Below are 21,320 nucleotides of genomic sequence, written 5' to 3'. Positions count from 1 at the left end.
ATGCCCGATGCAGGATTTTCATCTGAATCAACCGGAGCCTTGCCGATATAGCCACCTCCTTGGCGGAGGCCAGAGCCTTCCCCCATTCTTCCTCATCTATTTCCAGGCCGTCAGCTACCCATTTCCTTTTAAGTGGGAGCAGGAGGCCAGGAGAGTTGTTAATGATTTTTTTGTATGTAAGCGAGATGGCATGTTCGGGGAGGTGACCATCTAGGAGTATGTCCTCCAGGGGGGAGTAGGCAGGGAGTTGTGTACCTGTAGGGATATTTTTCTGGAGGGAGTGCCTGATCTGTAAGTACCTGAAGTATTCTGTATGCGCCAGCTCGTAGGTGCTCTGGAGTGAGGCAAAGAACCCACAAGTCCTGAATTCGGGAGATGCCTATGAGGTCCCAGCTTCGGAACCCTTTAGTGCGGTTCAGTGTCCCCAACCTCTCCGAGGCCCACAAGGGAGTGGCCTTTGTAAAGGTGTCGGCCCATCCCAACGTCCTTTGTGCAATATGCCACAGCTGCACCGAGTGCTGCGTAGGCCCAGTAAGTTTCTCCCGGGCAGGAGCCAGCGGTCCATGCCATATCCTGGGTCATCACCAGCACAATACGTACCCTGGTTGATGGCCGCCAGGTGGGCAGCCCAGTAGTACTTGCGGATGTCCGGGAGCGCTATGCCTCCGTCATACCACCCCAAGGTCAGTTTCTGGAGGGATATGCGGGGTGTACCATACCACAGTAGTTCTCTCTGTGTGGCTTCAATAGCCTTAAAATACGAGTGCGGAACTAAGTCCGGATGGTTCTGTAGTGCATATAAGAATCTTGGCAGCGTCATCATTTTAAAGAGCGCTGCCCGCCCGAGGAGGTACACTGGGAGCCGTCGTCAGGAGGCAGAGTCCCTCTTGAATCGTTGCAGGGGCGGCAGAAGGTTCCTCTCATATCTGGTGGTCTTATCCTTGGATATAAAGATCCCAAGGTATCGGAACCCCTCAGTGGCCATTGCGATTGGGCAATTTCGCGGTGCGGTTGGGGTGTTACCCTGTAGGGTGTATAGTATGGATTTATCCCAGTTAATCCTGTATCCTGAGTTCTTCCCGAAACTGGCAAAGATGTCCATGGCCACTATGAGGGACCTACGAGGCCTCGTGAGATAGAGGAGGATGTCGTCCGCGTATAACGAGATCCTGCCTTCCCACCCGTCAGTCCAGCGTATTCCTTTCAGGGAGAGATCCTGCCTAATCCAGGCTGCAAGCGGCTCCAAAGAGAGCGCAAATAACAGGGGTGAAGGGGGCATCCTTGCCGTGTCCCTCCTTCAAGCGCAAACACTGCAGAGATTTTATTATTGACACAGACCCGAGCCAGGGGTTTCGAGTAGAGTAGACGCACCCACCCTATGAAGTTGGGGCCAAATCCCAGCTTCCGGAGGACAGGCATCATATATGGCCATTCTAGCGTGTCGAACGCCATTGCGGCATCTAGGGCTACCACAACCGCATCTTCCCGGAGAGTGTGACCACGTCCCAGCACCCCGTGCAGCCGACGGAGGTTGAGCGCAGTGTTACGGTGGGGCATGAAAACAGACTGGTCTAGGTGGACTAGGACAGGGAGTACAGGTTTGAGTCGATTCGCAAGTACTTTGGCCAGGATTTTTGTTTATGCATTTAGTAAAGAAATGGGCCTGTAGGAGGCACAGGAATCCCTTGGTTTCCCCTCTTTCGGGATAGCCACTATGGTGGCAATATGTTGGTCTCGAGGTAAGGTGCCCTTCTCCCTGCTCTCCTCAAACATTTGCTTGAGGTACGGACTCAAGCCGCCAGGCGTCAGTTTGTATAGCCCTATCGGCAAGCCATTAGGCCCGAGGGCCTTTCCCGGTTTGAGGTCCCTGATCGCTTGGTTTAGTTCTTCGACGGCAAGTGGTGCCTCAAGGACATCTCGTTCCGAGTCTGAGAGGACGGGGAGCCAAATGTCGGTCAACAGGGAATCCGAATCCTATTGAGGCCTGTCAGAGCCCCTGCTATAGACCTTTCGATAGTGCCGCGCGAACTCCTCAACTATCTCACGGGGCTCTGTGACGACCTGTCCAGATTCAGTCTTGAGCTCCGCCACTACTCTCTGAGCCTGTTGCTTTTTTGTCGAACCAGGCTATTAGTTTGCCTGCCTTGTCTCCATGGTCATACAGTCTACCCTCCCTAACTCCGGCCATGGTTTTGGCTTCATCAGTGGCTAATGCCCTATATTCCGCCGCTTTGAGCTCCATCAGGTGCAGCGTTCTCGGTGCACCTCCCTCCTGAGCGGCCATCTCCAATGCCAGGAGATCTCCCTCCACAGTAGTCATTTGCTTTTCCCACTCCCTGCGGCGAACAGTAAAAGCGGACAGGGCTTCCCCTCTTAGCACTGTTTTAAAGACTTCCCACAACACCGATGACGAGTCCACAGTACCGTAATTGTCCTCGAAGTAGCAGTCAATCGAGAGGGTAAGCTTTTTCTTTATTTCTTCACTACGCAGGCACCAGGCGTTTATGGGCGCTACGCAACCCTCCTGTCTGTCCCCGAACGTAAGATGGGCTACTAACGGGGAATGGTCCGAGATTCCCCTTGCGAGGTGTGTAATTTCACGAATCGTTGTGTCGCACTGCAGAGGTGATAGTATGTAATCGATGCGGGAGAAGGATCTGTGTGGGCCGGAGAAAAATGTGTACTGAGTATCCCTTGGGTGACGGAGATGCCAGAGGTTAGTGAGGCCGAAGGCCTCAAGGAAATCCGATAGCCACCGTTGCCCCGTTGGTATGTCTCTGGGAGGGTTACGGTCAAGGGTCCCTGACACTACAGCGTTGAAGTCACCTCCCACTAGGAGGCTCCCTTCTGGTAAGGAGAGAAGAAGCTTACCCAGGTCCTGGAATGATTGGGTTTGGAGACCAGGTGGAACATAGACCGAGACCAGGTTAATCCTACGGCCCTCCCACCTACCCGAAATTGTTACAAAGCGCCCGAGGGGGTCAGAGTCTGTGTGGTCGATGATTAGGGGAAGGTTACGACGAAGCAAGATACCCACCCCGCGGGATCCTGAGGTAAATCTGGCGTGAGCCGCTAAGATGTATCCCCATCTATTTAGTGCGTGACAAGTGTTGCCTAGTAAGTGTGTCTCTTGTAGGAGTACCACGCCGGGGAGGTGTCTCTTGATGAATTGTAGTACAATTGTCCTCTTAAGGTTGTCCCCCAGCCCGTTGACGTTCCAACTCATTATCTTCAAACACTTATCCCACTTCATAGCAATGCATGCTTCCTATCAATACCTCCTCACCGTGACTCCCTGTGATGTGCACATGTGTATCCATACAGTTCTGAAATTACCCGCTATGCATGATAGTACAGATTTCAACAACAGCAATACAGTCCTTGCGTGACCTGACCAATCTTCTTTGTTCACCCCCAACGATCCCACTCCTCCCCCAACCCACCCTCCCAACTCCTCAGGACCCTCCCTGCTCCCCTGCTCCGTAGGCTTTGAACTACCCACATCCCAATTAGCACAGTGCCTTTCGCCCAGGACTCACCCCGGAAGAGGAAGAAACAACAACTCTAAGTAACCTGTCTTCCCTTCCTTGCATAACTGTTGTCTGGAGCGCGCACTAGCACTGGCCCACCCCGCCACCCGAGTCTCTCCCCCTCCCAAAACACAACAGAGAAACAATGCGCCCGCACTTCTCGCGCACAGCCAATTACAGGATCCGAACGCTATTATTCCATAGCCGACTCCTGCGGTCAGTATGAGAGCCCCTGTTTGGATTTACATGCCACCATGGGGAGTTAGAGAAGGGGGGAGGGGAGGAAGAGAGAGAGAGAGAGGAAGGGGAACAGGAAGAACAGGGCAGAGGAAAAAGGGGTGTTGTAGGGGATGAGAACCATCCTAATGTATACAGTCAACAGGCTGGCTCCTCATCAGTGCCCCCCCCCAAGATTATGCCCCCCCCCAAAAGAGCAGCGGGTGGAGCGCAGCCCCCCCCCCCGCGAAACAGCTCCCTTCAATACAGTACTTTACAGTTCATGTCGGCTCCTTCCAGCAGGTTATTCATTCTCCGTGACTAGCCGCCCCGCGCAGGGTGTCCCACCTGCGGCTCGCAGATCAGGATCTCCAGGAGCGTTGAATCTGTCCGTCCAGTTCCGATCTCCCAGCAGCTGACTCTGGAGATCCGGCTTGTGTGTCTCTCCAGTTCTGGGCCCCCGCTCCTTCGCCCGTTGCTGACGATTCCCTATCGAGCCAATCCTGCACCTCCGCTGGCGAAGTGAAAAATATAGACTTGCCCCCAGATATGACCTTGTGTCTGGCGGGGAAAAACATCATGTACTTGAGGCCTTTTTCTCTCAGCGCCGCTTTTACACCCGCAAAAGACCGCCGCTCACGCTGAACTTGATGAGTGAAGTCCGGGAAAAAACGGATGGTGACGTTTTCGTACTGCAAATCTCCGGTTTGTCTGACCGCCTGTAAAATAGCATCTCTGTCTCTGTAGTTGAAGATTTTTGTGATGATTGTCCTCGGCGGTGCCCCCGGTTTCGGCTTTGGGATGGGTGCCCGGTGTGCGCGTTCTACAGTGAAGATGGTGGACAGACGTTTGGGCTTGAGATGTTGAAGGATCAGATCCTCAATAAAGAGTTCCATGCTGGGCCCCTCCAGTCCTTCCGGCACCCCCACCAGGCGGATGTTACTCCTTCGTGCCCTTCCCTCCTGGTCCTCCAGCCGGAGAGCCATCTGACGGTGCTGGTGTATTAGCACTTCTACTCGTTGGTTCAGCTTCTTGGTGGAGGTTTGAAGCTCCACTATTCCCGCCTCATTGGCCTTGGACCTCTCTGAAGTTTTGTTCAGGTCCGCGTGTAGGAGGTTGACTTCTATAGAGACTTTGTCTATTTTCGTTTCTAGGTTGGCGCCCAGCGTTTGTATGACCGTCATGATGCTGGATAATGACGGCTCCTTCTGGGTAGGAGGTTCTGCGGCCTGACCCTCCTTCTGCGGTGCGCCCTTCTGCACTGTGTATTTATCGAGCTTGTTGGTCTGAGTGGCCGTGCCTTGCTTGGGCCTCATCGTTGCTGAGGCCAGATCTCGCGCCCTGGTGTGTGATGTGTCCTGTCGCAGCCGGGAGAGCAGGCGGTGTCCGGAGCGTTGACGCGAGTCAGGTATCTGTCCACCACTCCCATCTCGCATAAGGGGGGGGGACTCTGGGGCCCTAATCAGTCGTAATGTCGTGGGTTGTCGGGCCGTTCTCTCCACCTCGCCCCTGGGGCCTTTTCAGCCTTCACAAGCCGCAGCCGCCGCCACCAGGTGGCAACGTGGCAGGTGGCGCCCACTTTAGTTATCTGGTGCAGTCCAGTATATCAGCCCGTCCCCACCAGCAGTTCTCACCCGTTTGTTATGGGCTCTCCCCAAGGAGGTCTACAGCAACCCACGACTGTCCGACTCACGGGGGTGCGTCCCCACGTCTAGCAGGCCGCCTGTTGTAGTCTCCTCGCACGTATTGGCCTTCCAGGCAGTGCGACACAGCTCTCTGGCGTTGCAGGGCGTCACCGTCCGTGTGTAGGCCAGAGGCCGTCGCTACAGGTCGTTGCTGTTTCTCCTGGTATGTACCACACCAGGCTCCGGAGGTGTTGAGAGAGCCTCACCTTGGTATCTCGGGCTCACATTGGTGTCCACGGGAGGGTAGGCAGGAGGGCCGCGTCAGTCCGAGGAGCACTGTCCCTGCCTCTGGGGCGGCCCAGCTATCACCACCACAGGATACGCCTTTGTCCCTGGCTTCCTCAAGCCTGCGTCGTCATCAGCGGGCCACCGCGCCCGGGCTCCACGATATTGGGGCAGCAGTAGTGTTGTGCGTGCGAACAACGCTGTTTGCGCCGATCTTTGTGCCCCGCCCCCCCGATCAGGCCGCAAGGCCGAGGTCTTGCCTGCCGCAGTAGCCGGCCGAGTCGCAACCTCGCTCCAGGCCTGCTGTCGGCTGCCGAGTCTCAGAGCCGCGGAGCGGCAACAGAACCACCAATCGCGGCCGGAATCAGACCGCCAGGTGCAGCTTCGGAAGGGCTGTGCTGCGCTGTGCTCAGGGCGCAAAATCCGTCTGATATGGTCCGGATTTTAGCGGGTGGAAGACTCGGTGAAACAGAGCCCTCGGGTTAGGCGGCCATCTTAGCCAGAGCCTAGCCACGCCCCCTACTGTATCCTACTAATTTTAAGCTTTAATAAAAATCTGACTTACATTAAACTGATTTTTATATGTTTTTACAACAAATTACAGTTTTGATGTGTTTAATTTTGCACTACTTGATCCACTTTTATTATTTATAGCTGCAGCCATACTATCTCTTTAATAGGATCGAGCGAGAGACTAAAGCTTCAAGCAGTTTTAGGGAAGGTGATGGTGTGGCCATGTATCATAAGAAATCAAACACTCTGAGGCTCACATTTTTTTTTAAACCTTTATTATACAGAAAGTGCTCACAAATACGGGCCTACAACCCATCGGGCCGGCCACCACACTTTAAGAAACATATCGGGCAGTACAGAAGCGCCAACAGAATATCACAGCAAACCATACGGGAAGCAAAGGCGAAAAGCCATAGAGCAACCACCACGAGCAGGATAAGAGGAGGTTAATTTTATAATATAAGAAAGGGTATAGCAGAATTACGGCAATCAGTAAAGTCCAGAGGGCCGTGGCGGGCCGCGAGCAAGTAGAAATATTAAACACAGGATAATTCAAAAAGAACAGTTACATTTTGGCCAAGGCAGAACTTGAGTCCCACAGTAATAAGCAATTGCAACCGCTGCTCAGCGCCCACCCACCACAACGAGAACACAAAATGACACACCAAACTGAAAATGGGCTCGCAATACAAAAAGCCCTCCGCTACAACAACCCAGGGGAGGAAGAGAAACAATGAAAAGAAAGGGGGGGAGGGGGAAAAAGGGAAGGGACATCGGGAAAAAAAGGGGGAAAGAAAGAACGCAGCCTCACTGCATGCGCCCCATGGCTAACGAAGCACTAAAAAATTAGACGGCACATGGAACTAGTGGTACCAGGAGTAACAAATGCATAATAAACCGTGACGGCAGGAAGACCAGAAGGCCCATGCTAGCAAAAACACCCCAGGGGGCCCACATGCCGAGACCGCGTCCAGAAGAAAGGGGATACATAAGAGCCATAGAACCAAAAAAAGGGGAAACAGAAAAGAGGGGGAAAAAACAAAACGACAGACCCCCCCCACCCCGCATGCCCACCCTGCACCCCTGCAGAAGGCTATGGCCTAACCCCCAGCAGCGTGCCTGTCGCCCTAACCAGAACCCGAAATATAGAAGAGCTAAAAGCAAAGAAGGAACCACAAAGACAAAAAGAAGGGAAAATAGGGAAATAACCATGGGAGAGGAGCCACAAAATCAGAACCATCAGCTCCCGCCCCCCCATCCGAAAATACTCAGAGCCCTCGGGAAGATAATAAGCACAAGGATAAGCTCCAGGAACATGAAGGAGAATCGAACATAGTCATACAGTCACAAACGGATCATCCAACCATACCGCAAGATATTAGTCCATCAAGGCAAGTTCAGCTCAACCCTGTCCTTGTCTATCCAAAGCTGTAGTCGTCCAACTCACAAGGAACCAGATCATGAGGAACAGGAGGCAAATAACAGGGAGTCCAATCGTCAATCCGCACAAGTCATATCGATGGCAACCCGGATGAACCGGAAAGGACAGCAACCATCTCAGGCAATGCAGGCACAGTTCCGACGACAATAGGAGGAGAGCCGACCCGGCAGAGCAAACACAGGATCTTCGGTCGGCCATTCGAGGCAAAAAGGGACAGGGAGAACCAACGAGACCGGTCCGGGCAGGACCCGGCCGGCGGACCCCCGGCACAGGAGGGGGCACAGGATAATTGAGGGCAGCGGACATCCGTACACCCACACGAGCGGCAGCCGCCGGGCCCACGACCTCCAGGAAAGTTCCAGCAGCACACTGCAACGATGAAGCCGCACACACCGGGGGGGGCCCAGCAGGCCCGGCAAAATGACCCTCCTCCAGGTCAACAGTAGGTGCGGCCGTGGGAGCACCCCAGGAGCGCAAGGCGGCAAGGATGTCGCCCAGTGTAGGCTCACCTTTACGGTATTCAGCAAATGTGCCATGCGGCGGACCAGCGTCGCCCGTCTCGGCCAGGCTGAGAGACTTGGGGCCGGCCGCCATCTTAGAAGCCCGGCGGGGCCGCGGCAATCTCCGACCCCCGTTCGGCCACCAGCGGGGCAAACAGGATACAGCCGACCACCAGCAGAGGCACCTCCAGAGCAGGAAGGCGGGCCACCAAAAGAAGGAGGGTCGCCGGCTCCCCACGCTACCGGCTCCGTTCTCCGAGTCCGGGCGGAGGGACTCAAAATGGCCGGACAGGAGAACAAAGGGGAGACGAGCCTCATACACGGTCAACCCCGTCCATGGTAGGCAGCGCCCCAACACCAGGCCGCAGGACCGCCGGACCAGGCCCGGAGGGCCGTAACCGGTCTAACTGCACATCGGCCTCTCCGACCGAGCCCACTGCGCCACCAAGGGCCGGCCACAGCGCTCCGCCCCGCCTGGGCGCCGCCGAGGACTCTCAAGCCCGCTCGCTCCGGAGGCCCCGAAGCGAACAAGGGTGCAGCTCAGGATCCACGGCACCCAGGAACAAGCGGAACAGACGGTAAGTGCCTGCGAAACGTCTTAGTTCCATAGCCTATCAAAGAATACTTCCCGGGGCAGGATAAAACACAGGATAGACGTTCCAGACAGGAAAGCGAACGGAGCCGAGCTAAAACGCGGCCATCTCGGACGCAAGCTTGGCTCCTCCCCCCAAGAGGCTCACATTTTAAGGACACTGCAAGTCACCTCGGAGTTCCTTATAACTAAACTCTGCCTTCTGACTTGTTCTTCTGCAAGGTCAGTGTACTCCTCCGTGACTTGCAACATCCTTATAATGTACTGCAGGGAGCACGTTGTCCCATATATGTAATGGGGCTGCGAAAATGCCCACATGGCAACACCACTTGATCTAGTCCATGTTTTGTATTCATTTGAAATAAGAAACTGAACATGGAGCTAGAAATGTGGCATTCAGACCAGCAGTGCCTAGACCGCGCATTTGATTGACACCAGCTTGGTGAGCGCTTCTCTGTCATTTCTCTAAATTGGTCTGCTGCAATTATATTTAGATGTGTTTAAATTAACAGCAAGGTTAATATTTACTGCTGGTATAGGAAGTACTCTAGTGACGCCTTCTGTAGTTGGTATGGATCGAAGTGTGGGGCTCTCGTCCCATCCTAGCTGGAGCATCAGTGCTTATTTTACAGTGTACATAAGACAGCTATGTGTTTCTGTTTGTATCTGTGCGTAACTTCTATATTCGCCCTGGAAATGTTCACACCTATCAGCTTTGCCAATGCTTGTTCTGTTATGAGTGTAAAAACAGTGCCTGCATCCATGGTCCCATTCTAGTCATGGCCTCCTGCACTGTGGGAGTGTGCTTCCATGACCCAAGCAAGCATCCATCTGTTATGAGTGTAAAAACAGTGCCTGTCTCAAGGCAGTGTGCTTCACCACAAGAGGACTATGACAAGAAAGACCTGGAATTTGAGTAGAACAAGTTACTTACCTTCAGTAACTCCTGTGCTGGTGGAGACTCTGGTTAACTGCAGATTTCTCTTGTTTAGACTATTTTCCCAGGCGTCAGACTGGACCTAGAACATTTTCATCAGTACACCTGCGCACCAGCAGGTGGTATCACGTGGCTCCACAATGGCACCATTCCGCTCCAGAAGTGAAAGGGGAAATCATATATATTCGCTACTCATTCATGCTGACATTATTTGCTTTCTGCGCTGTCTGTGTCCTCAGACTCGGAGCCCCATGCAGATTGGCTTGCATCAAAGTCAGGGCTTTTTAGTGGGAAAGAGTCCAGTTCACAGAACAGGGTCTGTGAGAAATCTACAAGAAAAGGTGTTACCGAAGGTAAGTAACTTGTTCTTCTGACAAAGACTTCTAACTAGATATTCCTAACCTTTTGAATAAAGGTCAAAGCAGTACTATCCAGGAGGCAGGTTTGTGAACTGGTTCAAACCAAAGACCGAGTGGGCAAAATGTCGACCTAGTCTGACGTGGCAGTCTAGACAGTAATGCTTCATGAAAATATGGTGCAATGCCCAGGTAGCAGCATGGAAAATGTCCAGAACAGGCACTCCAGGTGCCAATGTAGTGGTAGCAGCCTTGGCATTGGTGGAAGGAGCACCCAAACTCTCTGGAAGTTGCTTTTTAGCCAATGCAAAGCAGATTTTAATGGATAGTACGATCGAATGGGAGAGGGTCATTTTCTGCACCGCCTTGCCTTTCTTCACTTCAGTGAATCCAATAAAGACCCGACTGTCCACATGGTGTTCTCCGGTACCATCGATGTAAAAATTAAAGGCTTTTTTTGCATCCAACCAGTGAGTTTGTCTTCCTCCTTAGAGGGGGGGATTTGGAGTGCCGAACGTCAGCAGTGTGATGTTTATCCCAACATGAAAAGGAGTCACCACGTTTGGAAGAAAGTAGCCTCCAGTCCTCAAAAGCAGTTTGTCTAGGTAGGGCATGGTGAACAGTGGGTTGACAGAGAGGGCTTGCAGGTTGCTCATCAACTGTATCAATGGTATGGTGACAAGGAAGGGTGTCGTGTGTAAGTAACCATAGAGGACAGGTGTGCAGAAGTTCCAAGAGAGTACACATATGCAATGTAAGAACTAAATTTAGGTCCCACTGAGGTATAATGAATGGAGAATGAGGAGACATATGTTGCAAACCTTTAAAGACACACCTGATGACAGGTAATCGAGACAAAGATGGGTGATCCTTCAATCACATAAAAGGCGAAAGAGCCAACAGGTACCCTTTAACTGTGTTGAAAGCAAAGCTTTGCTGGACTAGGGACAATGTAAACAGCAACTTTGGAAAGATTGGCAGGTGCCACAGCAAGCTACAAACATGTCCCAATTACAGGCACACAGATTTAGTTGAAAGTATTCTAGCCACCAAAGATAACATTGGCCACTTTGAGAGGAATGTCAAAGGCAATTAATTGCTGCCGCTTAATCTCCAAGCATGGAGGTGGAGTGTGCACAGGCTCGGATGCAGGACCATGCACTGCTGCTGTGACAGAAGATCTTTCCAAAGGGGCAGCTTAATTGGAGGCAAATGCCCAAGAGTTCTGAATACCACACTCTCCTTGCCCAATCAAGCGCCACTAAGATGATTCAGACTTTGTGAGTTTTCGGCAGTGGAGAAAGGATCGAGCTAGGGTTCTTCCCATTTGCAAAAGAGACCCTGGGCCACCTGTGGGTATAGCTGTCATTAGTGATCTGGAAGGCGTCAATAGTTGAGTTTGTCCACCCTGGCAGTAATCCCCCCAGATGTTCCAGCCACTTCCAGAGCCTGAGAGCCTCCTGACACAGAGTCAACAACCCCACCCCACCCTACTTGTTGCAGTCCCACATGGCAGTGGTGTTGTCTATGAACACCTATACCAGCCTCCCTTTGATGGCTATCAGAAAGGCTTTCATTGCCAAGCACACGGCCTGCAATTCCAAAAGGCTGATGTGCATTCAATCCTGCGCTGGAGACCAGATGCCGCTGATCTCCCCCTCTCCCAAGTGGCCTCCGCAACCCACAAGTGATGCATCACTGTCAGCTCTGGATTTGATAGGGATAGGGGTCTTCCACTGACCCAATAGTGGCCCAGCAGCCACAGCTGCAGCTCTTTTATAGATTCCTCCAAAATCTGGACACGATTGTAGAAATCCCCCCGATGTTGTGCCCATTGGGACTTCGGATCCGACTGCTAAGCCTGCATATGCCACTTGGCATATGAGATGTTAGGTGGTTCTCGGTTTTCTTGAGGTGGGTGATGATTGCCTGGGGTGAGCCTATCCTCAGCAGCAAGTTGTTGAGGTAGGTGAAGACTAGGACCCTGCCCTCTAAAGATGTCCTACTACCACTACCATCACTTTTGTGAACGCCGAAGGGGCATTGGTTGAGCCAAAGGGGAGCAAAGCAAACTAAAATTGCTACTGGCCAACTGTGTACCGCAGGAATATCTGTGGGTCTGCAATACAGGGATGTGGAAATAAGCACCAATGCTACCATCCAGTGTACAGGGTTGAGGGCAGACGAGACCTGCGTCAAGGTGAGCATCTTTAAATCTGTCGTTCAGCATCGAGAGATCAAGGATCTAAAATAGGACAAAGGTGTTTGTCCCACTTCTGCACCAGAAAGTAGAGGCAATACCAACCACAGCCTACTTCTGCTGCTGGCACCCTCTCTATGGCTCCTTTGGCTAAAAGGGCCTTCACTTCCTCCCGCAAGAGGTACAGATTGTCCTCCCTCAGCCACTCTGAGGATAGTGGAAGGTATGGCGGGCATCTACAAATCAATAAAGTCTAACCCCACTAGTCAATTTGCAGGACCCACTTGTGACTGTTTGCTACTCTGGCAGAGTGGCTGTGTGCCAATAAGGACATGTTTGGAGGCTTGGAGGCAGTGGAGGGTTGTGGTGCCGGGATGGGATTTGGCATCAATGTGGTTTCAGAAATCTTATCAGGCCAGGGGGCCCAGTGAGGGCAGACCTGCTAGGGGTAGACCAGTTGGGAAGCTTTGCGGTTCCATGGGGCCTGAGGGTGTGCCAGAGGGAGCTGATAATGTCCTAAAGAAGAGAAGCATTGCCTCACAAAACTCCTCTATTTAGTGAGGGGTCGCTGTTGCCTCAGGAAACTTGGGTAGCCACAGAACAATGGTCTGAATCGGCTCTAAAGATTGGCTGCAGTACTGAGACTGGGAGGCACGTTGACACCATTGTGCCTTCTTTGGAGATCGTGAGTGATGAAAGGAGGTCGAGTCCCACTTTGACTTATTTCGGTTCTTCTTAGAATTCGACTGCAACAACAATCTGACACTGGAACAACTTTGGGAGCTTGAATGGGATCCTCTCTTGGACCTCAACTGGTCACGTCATGGAGTCTTTCGATGTTTCACAATGTAGAGCTTCGCTTCCCAACCCTGAATGGCCTTACAATTAATTAAGTCCTATTGACTGCAGGCTTTGGAGTCGTCACCTGACCCCAGACACTATAGGCAAACCTGATGGGGATCTGTCAAATACATTTGTTTGCAACAGTCCCTACATGGTTCAATCCCTAAAGTTTTGGGTGGTGACATTTCCTTTGCATACTGGTACTAGAATTCTAGAAAGAAAACAGTCTCAAAGAAACAAGAAGTGGCTCCAGATCAGAATCTGCAGGCATGGAAAGAAAGGAAGTGACATCAACGTGAATTAAGGGCTCCTATATATGAATCTGCATGTCTCTCCTGGAGTGTAATGACGCAGTTGTGGAGTCACAAAATCCCACTTACCGGTGCACAGGGGTACAGCTGAAAAGTTTCTAGATCCAGTCTGATACTTGGTGGAATATTCAAAAAGTGATGAATCTGCGGTTAGATGTCTCTATCAGAAATGAAGATTACTGGCCAGGGATTGGCAAATGGCCACAAAGAGTTCCCACACACTAAGGTAAAACACACACACATACATTCAAGACAGTCAGCTGTAATTTCACTTAGAGCAACATAAGCATTGCATAGTAACATAGCAGAACAGGCAAGACAACTGGCACATATCTAAAATAGCAAAGATCAGCCTTAATGTGAGCCATCACTTTGCACCCAACTGCACCATCCACCAGCAGATGCCACAAAAATGAAACACAACTAATTAGACATGACATTGCACTCAAGTCCAACAAATCGCAAATATTCCAACGGCGAGCGACACAGGTAGAGTGACTGTAACAGTAAGTATACTGGCTACTTGGAGGCCGAGGCAGCTTGAACCATCTTTCAGACATAGGACGTGGGGTGGTGGATGGGTGGGTGATCAGCAATCCTTACCTGAAATGACATTTCTGCACCTTTACAGTTCGCTTAAAAAACTTCTGGAAGAAGGCCTCAATCTGAAATGAGATACACGTGACAACTATATTGCATGATCTGTCACAAGAGCAGTGAGCACAGGCAATGTGCATAGAGGGTAGTGCAAGAATTAGAAGGGCAGTGGGTACAATAAGCTTTGCTTAGGGGTAGTGTCAGCATTAGAAGGGCAGTGAGTACACAGAGCCTTTTTTTAATTTTTTCTTTTTCTTTTTTTTAAAACTTTTAAATAAATGAAAATAGAAGGCAATTACACCATCACTATGCTCCATCACCATTTGTACAAAATGCATGTCCACATTATCTAGTATCTGAAAAGCTTATGCACCCTGTAACACCTAATCTAAGCATTATAACAGAGCATCAATTACTTCCAACATTGATAGAATGTTCCCCCACAAAACCGAGGAGGACAAGATTACACAGAGCCTTGCTTAGGGGGTAGTGTCAGCATTAGATGGACAGTAAGTACAAGGAGCCTTGCTTAGGGGTAGTGTCAGCATTAGATGGACAGTAAGTACAAGGGGTCTTGCTTAGGGGTAGTGTCAGCATTAGAAGGGCAGTGAGTACAATGCACCAGTGGAGGAGTGTGGCTCAATGGTTAGAGCGGCAGACCCTGATGCAGAGGTCTGGCCCGGGACCAGGGTTCAATTCCCGCCTCGGCGGGTCTTGGGCTCAATTTCCTCGGACCTGACAATTCTCGCCTCGGTGCCTATTCTAATCATGGGCCCCACGCTGCAACTCTGGGCAATAGCTTGCTTAACCTCCACACCGGCCCCAACAGCGCCAGGATGCCTGGCTTCACCCTGGGGGTGCCCAGGAGTGGACACTTCACAGGGAAAGCCAGGAAGGGTTCCACAGCGGTATGCGTAATAGCGCCAGGAAACCGCTTGGTGGCAGTGCGCTCTACAAATACCTTGACATTTACATTCACCTTGCTTAGGGGTAGTGGCTTAGGGGTCAGTATTAGTGGGACAGTGAGTATACATAGCCTTGCTTAGGGAGTAGTGTCAGCATTAGAGGGGTAGTGAGCGTAGGGGACATCTTCATGAGGTAGTGTCAGCATTAGAAGGACATAGAGTACTAGGGGTCTTGCTCATGGGGTAGTGTCAGCATTAGAGAATCAGTGAGTTGAAGGATCCTTGCTAAGTGGCTAGTGTCAGCATTAGAAAGGCAGTGAGTATAAGGGGTATTGCTTAGGGGGGAGTTTCTGTATTAGAGAGACAGTAAGCACAAGGGGAGATACCTAGAGGTAGGTTTCAGCATTAGAGGAGTAGTGAATATTAGGAAGATCCCCTGGGGGGCCGAGAGGATCAGTGAGTACAAGGGGTCTTGCTTAGGGTGCGGTGTCAGCATTAGAGGATCATGAGTATAGGGGACATCCTCAGGAGGTAGTGTCAGCATTAGGGGGCACTGAGCACAGTGGGAGATGCGGAGTAGTGAATAATAGGGAGATGCGTAAGGGTGTGCAGTGCCAGCATTAGAGGGACAGTGAGTACAAGAAGCATCTCTTAGAAGGCAGTATCACCACTAGAGGGGCTGTGAGTACAAGGGTACACGAATCCTTGCTTAAGGGGGTAGTGTCAACATTAGAGGGGCAGTGAGTACAAGGAAACTTGCTTAGCGGTAGTGTCAGCATTAGAGGGGCAATGAGTAAAAGAAGCCTTGCTTTGGGGGCAGTGTCATCATTAGAGGGGCAGAGAGTACAAGGAGACATAATTGGAGTACTGACTGCATTAGAAGGACAGTGAGTACCAGCAGACATGTTGATGGGGTATTTTAAGCATTAGAGGGTCAGTGCTTAGGGGGTAGTGTCAGCATTAGCGAGTCTGCAAGTATGGGGGAAATCCTTACTTAAGGGGCAGTGTAAACATTAGAAGGGCAGAGAGCACATGGGGTCTTGCTGAGGGGGTATTGTCAGTACTAGAGGGGCAGAGAGTGCAAGGGGGTAGTGTCAGCAGCAGCGGCTGGGACGGATCAGAGGTAGGAGGGTGGGAAGGGGGAGGACGCGGTAGGTAGGGGGGCTAGAATGTGAGGGAAGGCTCCCAGTCACTGACTGTGGGCCTGGGCATGTTCTCCACGTAGGCTGTAATGCAGCCTGAATGGAGAACATGCGAGAAGCGCAGGGCTGTTTTGGGTGGCCCGAAAGGGCAGGCCAAGCAGTCATTGCGCACTTAAGGAGGTTGCTACCACTCCTCCCCTCTCCCCATCCCCTCACGCAAAGCTGTGGGCGGAAGTAGGAGTAAATACAATGATAATAATGCAAGCTATTATCATTTTATTTTCCCTTTGTTTTACTGCACAAAAGCAGCGGGCTGTGCTCCGCTGCCTTAGCGGAGGAGCCACCCCTGAGTGTCAGCATTAGAAGGGCAGTGAGTACAAGGAGCCTTGTTTAGGGGGTGGTGTCAGCATTAGCGGGCAATGAGTAGAGGAGAGCTGCTGGGAGGGGTATTGTTAGTATTAGAAGGGCAGAGAGTACAAGGGGTCTTGCTTAGGCTGTGGTATCAGCATCAGAGAGACAGTGAGCACAAGTAACCATGTTTACGCCTAGTGTCAGCCTTAGAGGAACAGTGATTGCAATGAGCCTTGCTAAGGGGGTAGTGTCAGCATTAGAGGGGCAGTGAGTGCAAGGAGCCTTGCTAAGGGGGTAGTGTCAGCATTAGAGGGGCAGTGAGCACAAGGAACCATGCTTACGCCTAGTGTCAGCATTAGAGAGACGGTGAGTGCAAGGAGCCTTGCTAAGGGGGTAGTGTCAGCATTAGAGGGACAGTGAGTGCAAGGAGCCTTGCTAAGGGGGTAGTGTCAGCATTAGAGGGGCAGTGAGCACAAGGAGCCATGCTTACGTCTAGTGTCAGCATTAGAGAGACATGAGTGCAAGGAGCCTTGCTAAGGGGGGTAGTGTCAGCATTAGAGGGACAGTGACTGCAAGGAGCCGTGCTAAAGGGGTAGTGTCAGCATTAGAGGAACAGTGAGTGCAAGGAGCCTTGCTAAAAGGGGTCGTGTCAGCATTAGAGGGACAGTGAGTGCAAGGGGCCATGCTTACGCCTAGTGTCAGCAATAGAAAGACGGTGAGCACGGAGGAGATACTTAGAGGTAAGTTTCATCATTAGAGGAGTAGTGAATAATGGGAAGATGCTTAAGGGTGTGTAGTGCCAGCATCAGAATGGCAGAGAGTACAAGGGAGCATGCTCTGGGCATAGAGTAAGCATTAGTTGGTAGATGAGTGCAGGGGGACCCTAGGGGCATGACAGACTGTTCAAGGGCCATGCTTAGCGGCAGTGTGAGCATTAGAAGGGCAGCGAGTACAAATGGCATGCCCAGAGGGTAGTGTAAGTATCAGTCAGTCAGTGAGTACAGGGGGAGACACAAGGGGTAGTGTCAGCATTTTTGGGGCAGTGAATACAAGGAGAGATGCTCAGTGGACGTATTGTCAGCATTATTGGGGCAGTGAGTAGAAGGGGATTAGGGTCTGGGGTAAAGTCAACATTAGAGGCGTTAGTGCCAGAGGGGTTAATGTTGGCATTATAGCGACTGGGAGCAGTAGGAGCTGCTCCGAAGTGTAGTGTCAGCATTAGAGGCTTGAGCATGCTGTAGTCAGGATATTGTTAACCAACCAAGTGAAGGGAATTATTACAGTGACACTGGATCCTGAGATCCACCTCAGTGACAGACAATGACACCGGGACAGGAGATCAGTTGTCAATCAGTCATTGACACTGGGCAGTACATCAGTCCTCAATTCTTGAATTACAAACAGTGACGCTAGATCAGTTGTATCAGTCACAGACAGTGACCCCGGGAGATTATTCGTCAGCAATGAAAAGTGACCTTGGGCAGTAGGTCAGTCTACAATCACAGACAGCTACCCTAGGAGATCAAAGCCCAGTCATAGACAGTGACAATGGGCAGTAGGTAAGCCACAGTCAGCCCAGGAGGTCATAGTCACATACAGTGGTGCTATGCAGAGGTCCATCCTCAGTCACACACACCGAACTCAGGAGATCATTCATCAGTCACAGACAGTAACCAAGGGAGACAGTCCTCGGACACAGACCCTGGCACTGGTTTATAAATCAACAGCAGACAGTTATCACAGAATATCACACTATCAGTCGTCAGTCACAGACAGTGACACAAGGAGATCAGTCCTTTGTCATAGTCAATAACTCCAGGAGCTCTGTCCTCAGTGACCCCTCAGTCAAAGACCTTAAATACAGGAAATTAGTCATCAATCACAAACAGTGACCCGAATAGATTATTGATCAGTCACAGACAATAACACCGACCATAAGTCAGTCTTCAGTCACAGGAGGTTACCTCAGGAGATCAGTCTTCAGTCATAGACAGTGAGGCAGACAGTAGGTCAATTCTCAGCCACTGAATGTGACATCAGGAGATCAGCCTTCATCACACACCGTGAGGTTGGACTGGGGGTAAGTCACATATAGTGATCCAAGGAGATTATTCCTAGTTACAGTGAACAGCACTGTAGATCAGTCCTTAGTCACAGACAGAAGAATAGAAAAATAGGTCAGGCTTTAGTCATGGATAATGCACTCAGGAGATGAGTCCTCAGTCATAGACCATTATTCTATGCAGTAAGTCAAACCTCAGACACACACAGTAAGACCAGGAGATCAGTCTTTAGTCACAGACAATGACAGCGGGCAGTAGGTCAGTCACAGATAATGTGGGAATAGAGATCAGTCATCTGTCATAGACAGTAACCCAGGGAAATTAGTCCTTAGTAACAAGCAGTGATGATGGGCAGTACTTCAGCCCTCAGGCGTAGATAGTTACCCCAGAAGATTAGCCCTCAGTCACGGACACTGACCTCAGGATATCAGTTTTCAATCTTCAGTCACAGACATTTATGCCAGTAGATCACTCGACAATCACAGACAGACCCCAGGAGATTAGTACTCAGCCACAGAAGGTGACTTTAGTCAGTAGGTCAGTCACAGACTGTGATAATTGGAGATCATTCGTCAATCGCAGGCTGTGATTCCAGGATATCAATTGTCAATCAAAGATAATGAACCCATGATATTGGTTCTCAGCCACAATCAGTAACCCCAGGAGATCATTCCTGGGTCACAGACATATATGCTGAGAAATCCACAGCCAGCGACCCCAGGAGATGAGTTATCAATCTAAGGCAATGATCACAGGCAATAAGTTCTCAGTGTTATACAGTGACAGTAGGATATTGGTTCTCAGTCAGTGAGCTCAGGAGATCAGTCATCAGTCACAGACAGTGGCCTCAAGAAATCAGTCATCAATCACAAACAGTGATACTGTGCAGAAGATCAGTGATCAGTCACAGAGAGTTATTCTAGGAATTTGGTCCTCAGGCATGGATAGAGAAACCAGACAGTAGGTAAGTCTTCTGTTATAGACAGTGACCATAGAAGATAAGTTGTCAGTTCCAGATAATGATCCAGTCAGATCTATCCTAGTCATAGACAGTGACTCCAGGAGACCAGTGGTCTGTCACAGCCATTGACCTCAAGGGATCAGTCCTTGGTCTCATACACTGAGCTCAGGAGATCAGTTTTCAAACACAGACGATGACCCCAGGAGAGCAGTCCTCAGTCACAGATAGTAACATCAAGAGATCAGTCACATACAGTAACCTCAGATGATCAGTCCTCAGTCACAGACAGTTGCACCAGGACATCAGTCCTTACCAGATATTAACCCCAGGTGATCAGTCCTTAGTTACAGACAGAGACCATAGGAGATCAGTCCTCAGTCACAGACATTGACCTGAGGTGAGCAGTACTCAACCACAGTGACCCGAGGGTATCAGTCATCGGTCATAGACAACAACCCCAGAAGAGGGGCACCCTGCAGATGATAGGCCCCTCCCAAATAACAGCTGGTATGTATGTGCATTGCTTTCTTTAATTGTCCCTGTGAGCTGACAATTAAAGTGAAGTTCAACCTTCAGAGTGACTATTTTCTTACCGCTTGTGATAACTTCTGACAGCGCGCCTGAGACTGGGTTGACGTAGGGTCTGCGAGTCGCTGGTCCCAAGGATCTGTAAATGTGCATTTCACATCCCTTGTATCAGTGTTTGCAGAAGACAGGGTAGTTATTGTTTCTGTGGTGGTGGTCACACCTGTAGGAGTAAATCAGAATTCATGATTAATGCTGGCCTTCCCTCCTTCGCTCTGCTTCCTGGCAGGTGGGTCTGAAGGTGGCTTCATTCTGACCTTTAGGGCTATCATATTTTACTTTTGTAGTTTCTTACATCATCCTCAAGCTGTTGTGTTACTGTCAAATCTCATTATAGCTGAGGTAAGAAGAATTACTGTCATTTCTTATGTCATTGATCAGGTATGGGGTGTTACTATCATATCTCATATATTCACTCATGTGTGGCATTACTGGCATTAAAATGCAACATGATTCCTGAAGTTTGTTATATCTTACATCATTGCTGAGGTATAAAATGATACCAGTGTAGTGTGTTACATCATTGTGAGATATCGAGAGATACTAGTCTAGTATCTTACATCGGTGGTGAGGTATGGGGTGTTACTAGTATAGTATGTTATATCATTGGTGAGGTATAGAGTGATAATAGTCTAGTATGTTGCATCATTGTGAGGTATGGAGAGATACTAGTCTAGTATGTTACATCGGTGGTGAGGTATGGAATGTTACTGTTATACTGTCTTACATCTTTGCTGAGGTATGGAAAGTTAGGCCATGAGGTGTTATTATCTTATCTTGTATCATTGCTGAGGTATGAAGTATGAAGAGAGGGGTGTGACCTTTGTATAGTAGGAGGACGGAAGGCTCTGTTTGGCCCTTTGGATGTGAGGAAGGATGAAAGCTAGGAGGGGGTGTAGGCTTTGGGATATGAGGGGAACAGGAAACTTGGGAGGGGTGGACCTTTGAAAATGAGGGAAATTGTAGGGTCAGAGGCTGGTGTGAACATTTTGGATATGAGGGGGATAGAAAGCACAGAGGCTGGTGTGACTCTTTGGACAGAAGAGGGACAGAAGGGTCAGAATTCGACGTGACATTTGGACAGGAGCTGTACAGAATCAGTGCTTAATATTCCAGGAATAAGCACGGGGGCACAAGGTTTTGCTCAGAATCCCACTGCGGGCACTACTGAATGTTGGCATGCAGGGTACCAAGGCTGTGAAGTCTTGATTCCACCACCAGACACTCCCTTCTCCTTTATCTCATTCTTTGGGTTGTTTTTCATTCCTCCTTTCTCCCTTTGTCACAATTTTTCAAGCTTTCTCTTTCTTCTTTACCCCTTGTGTGTTTTTCTCTCTCGTTCTCTGGGTCAAAGTCTGATGAGGAAA

General features: G+C 50.4%; 1 protein-coding gene across 1 annotated transcript in view; it reads right to left on the bottom strand.

The window, feature by feature from the left end:
* LOC144803959 (uncharacterized) overlaps positions 1-21,320 on the bottom strand; it is a 200,784-nt gene that overhangs the window by 113,089 nt on the left and 66,375 nt on the right. Inside the window, exons 3-4 of the mRNA XM_078671887.1 lie at positions 19,962-20,116; positions 13,953-14,014 (exon numbers count right to left, since the gene is read on the bottom strand). Coding sequence (XP_078528013.1) covers positions 13,953-14,014; positions 19,962-20,116 — 217 coding nt within the window. The remainder of the gene's footprint in view (positions 1-13,952; positions 14,015-19,961; positions 20,117-21,320) is intronic.

The sequence above is a fragment of the Lissotriton helveticus genome, chromosome 1_2 (assembly GCF_964261635.1).
Source record: "Lissotriton helveticus chromosome 1_2, aLisHel1.1, whole genome shotgun sequence".
In the NCBI taxonomy this organism is placed as follows: Eukaryota; Metazoa; Chordata; class Amphibia; order Caudata; family Salamandridae; genus Lissotriton; species Lissotriton helveticus.
The sequence above is the reverse complement of the archived record's forward strand: the minus strand, read 5'-3'. Positions and strand labels throughout refer to the sequence as shown.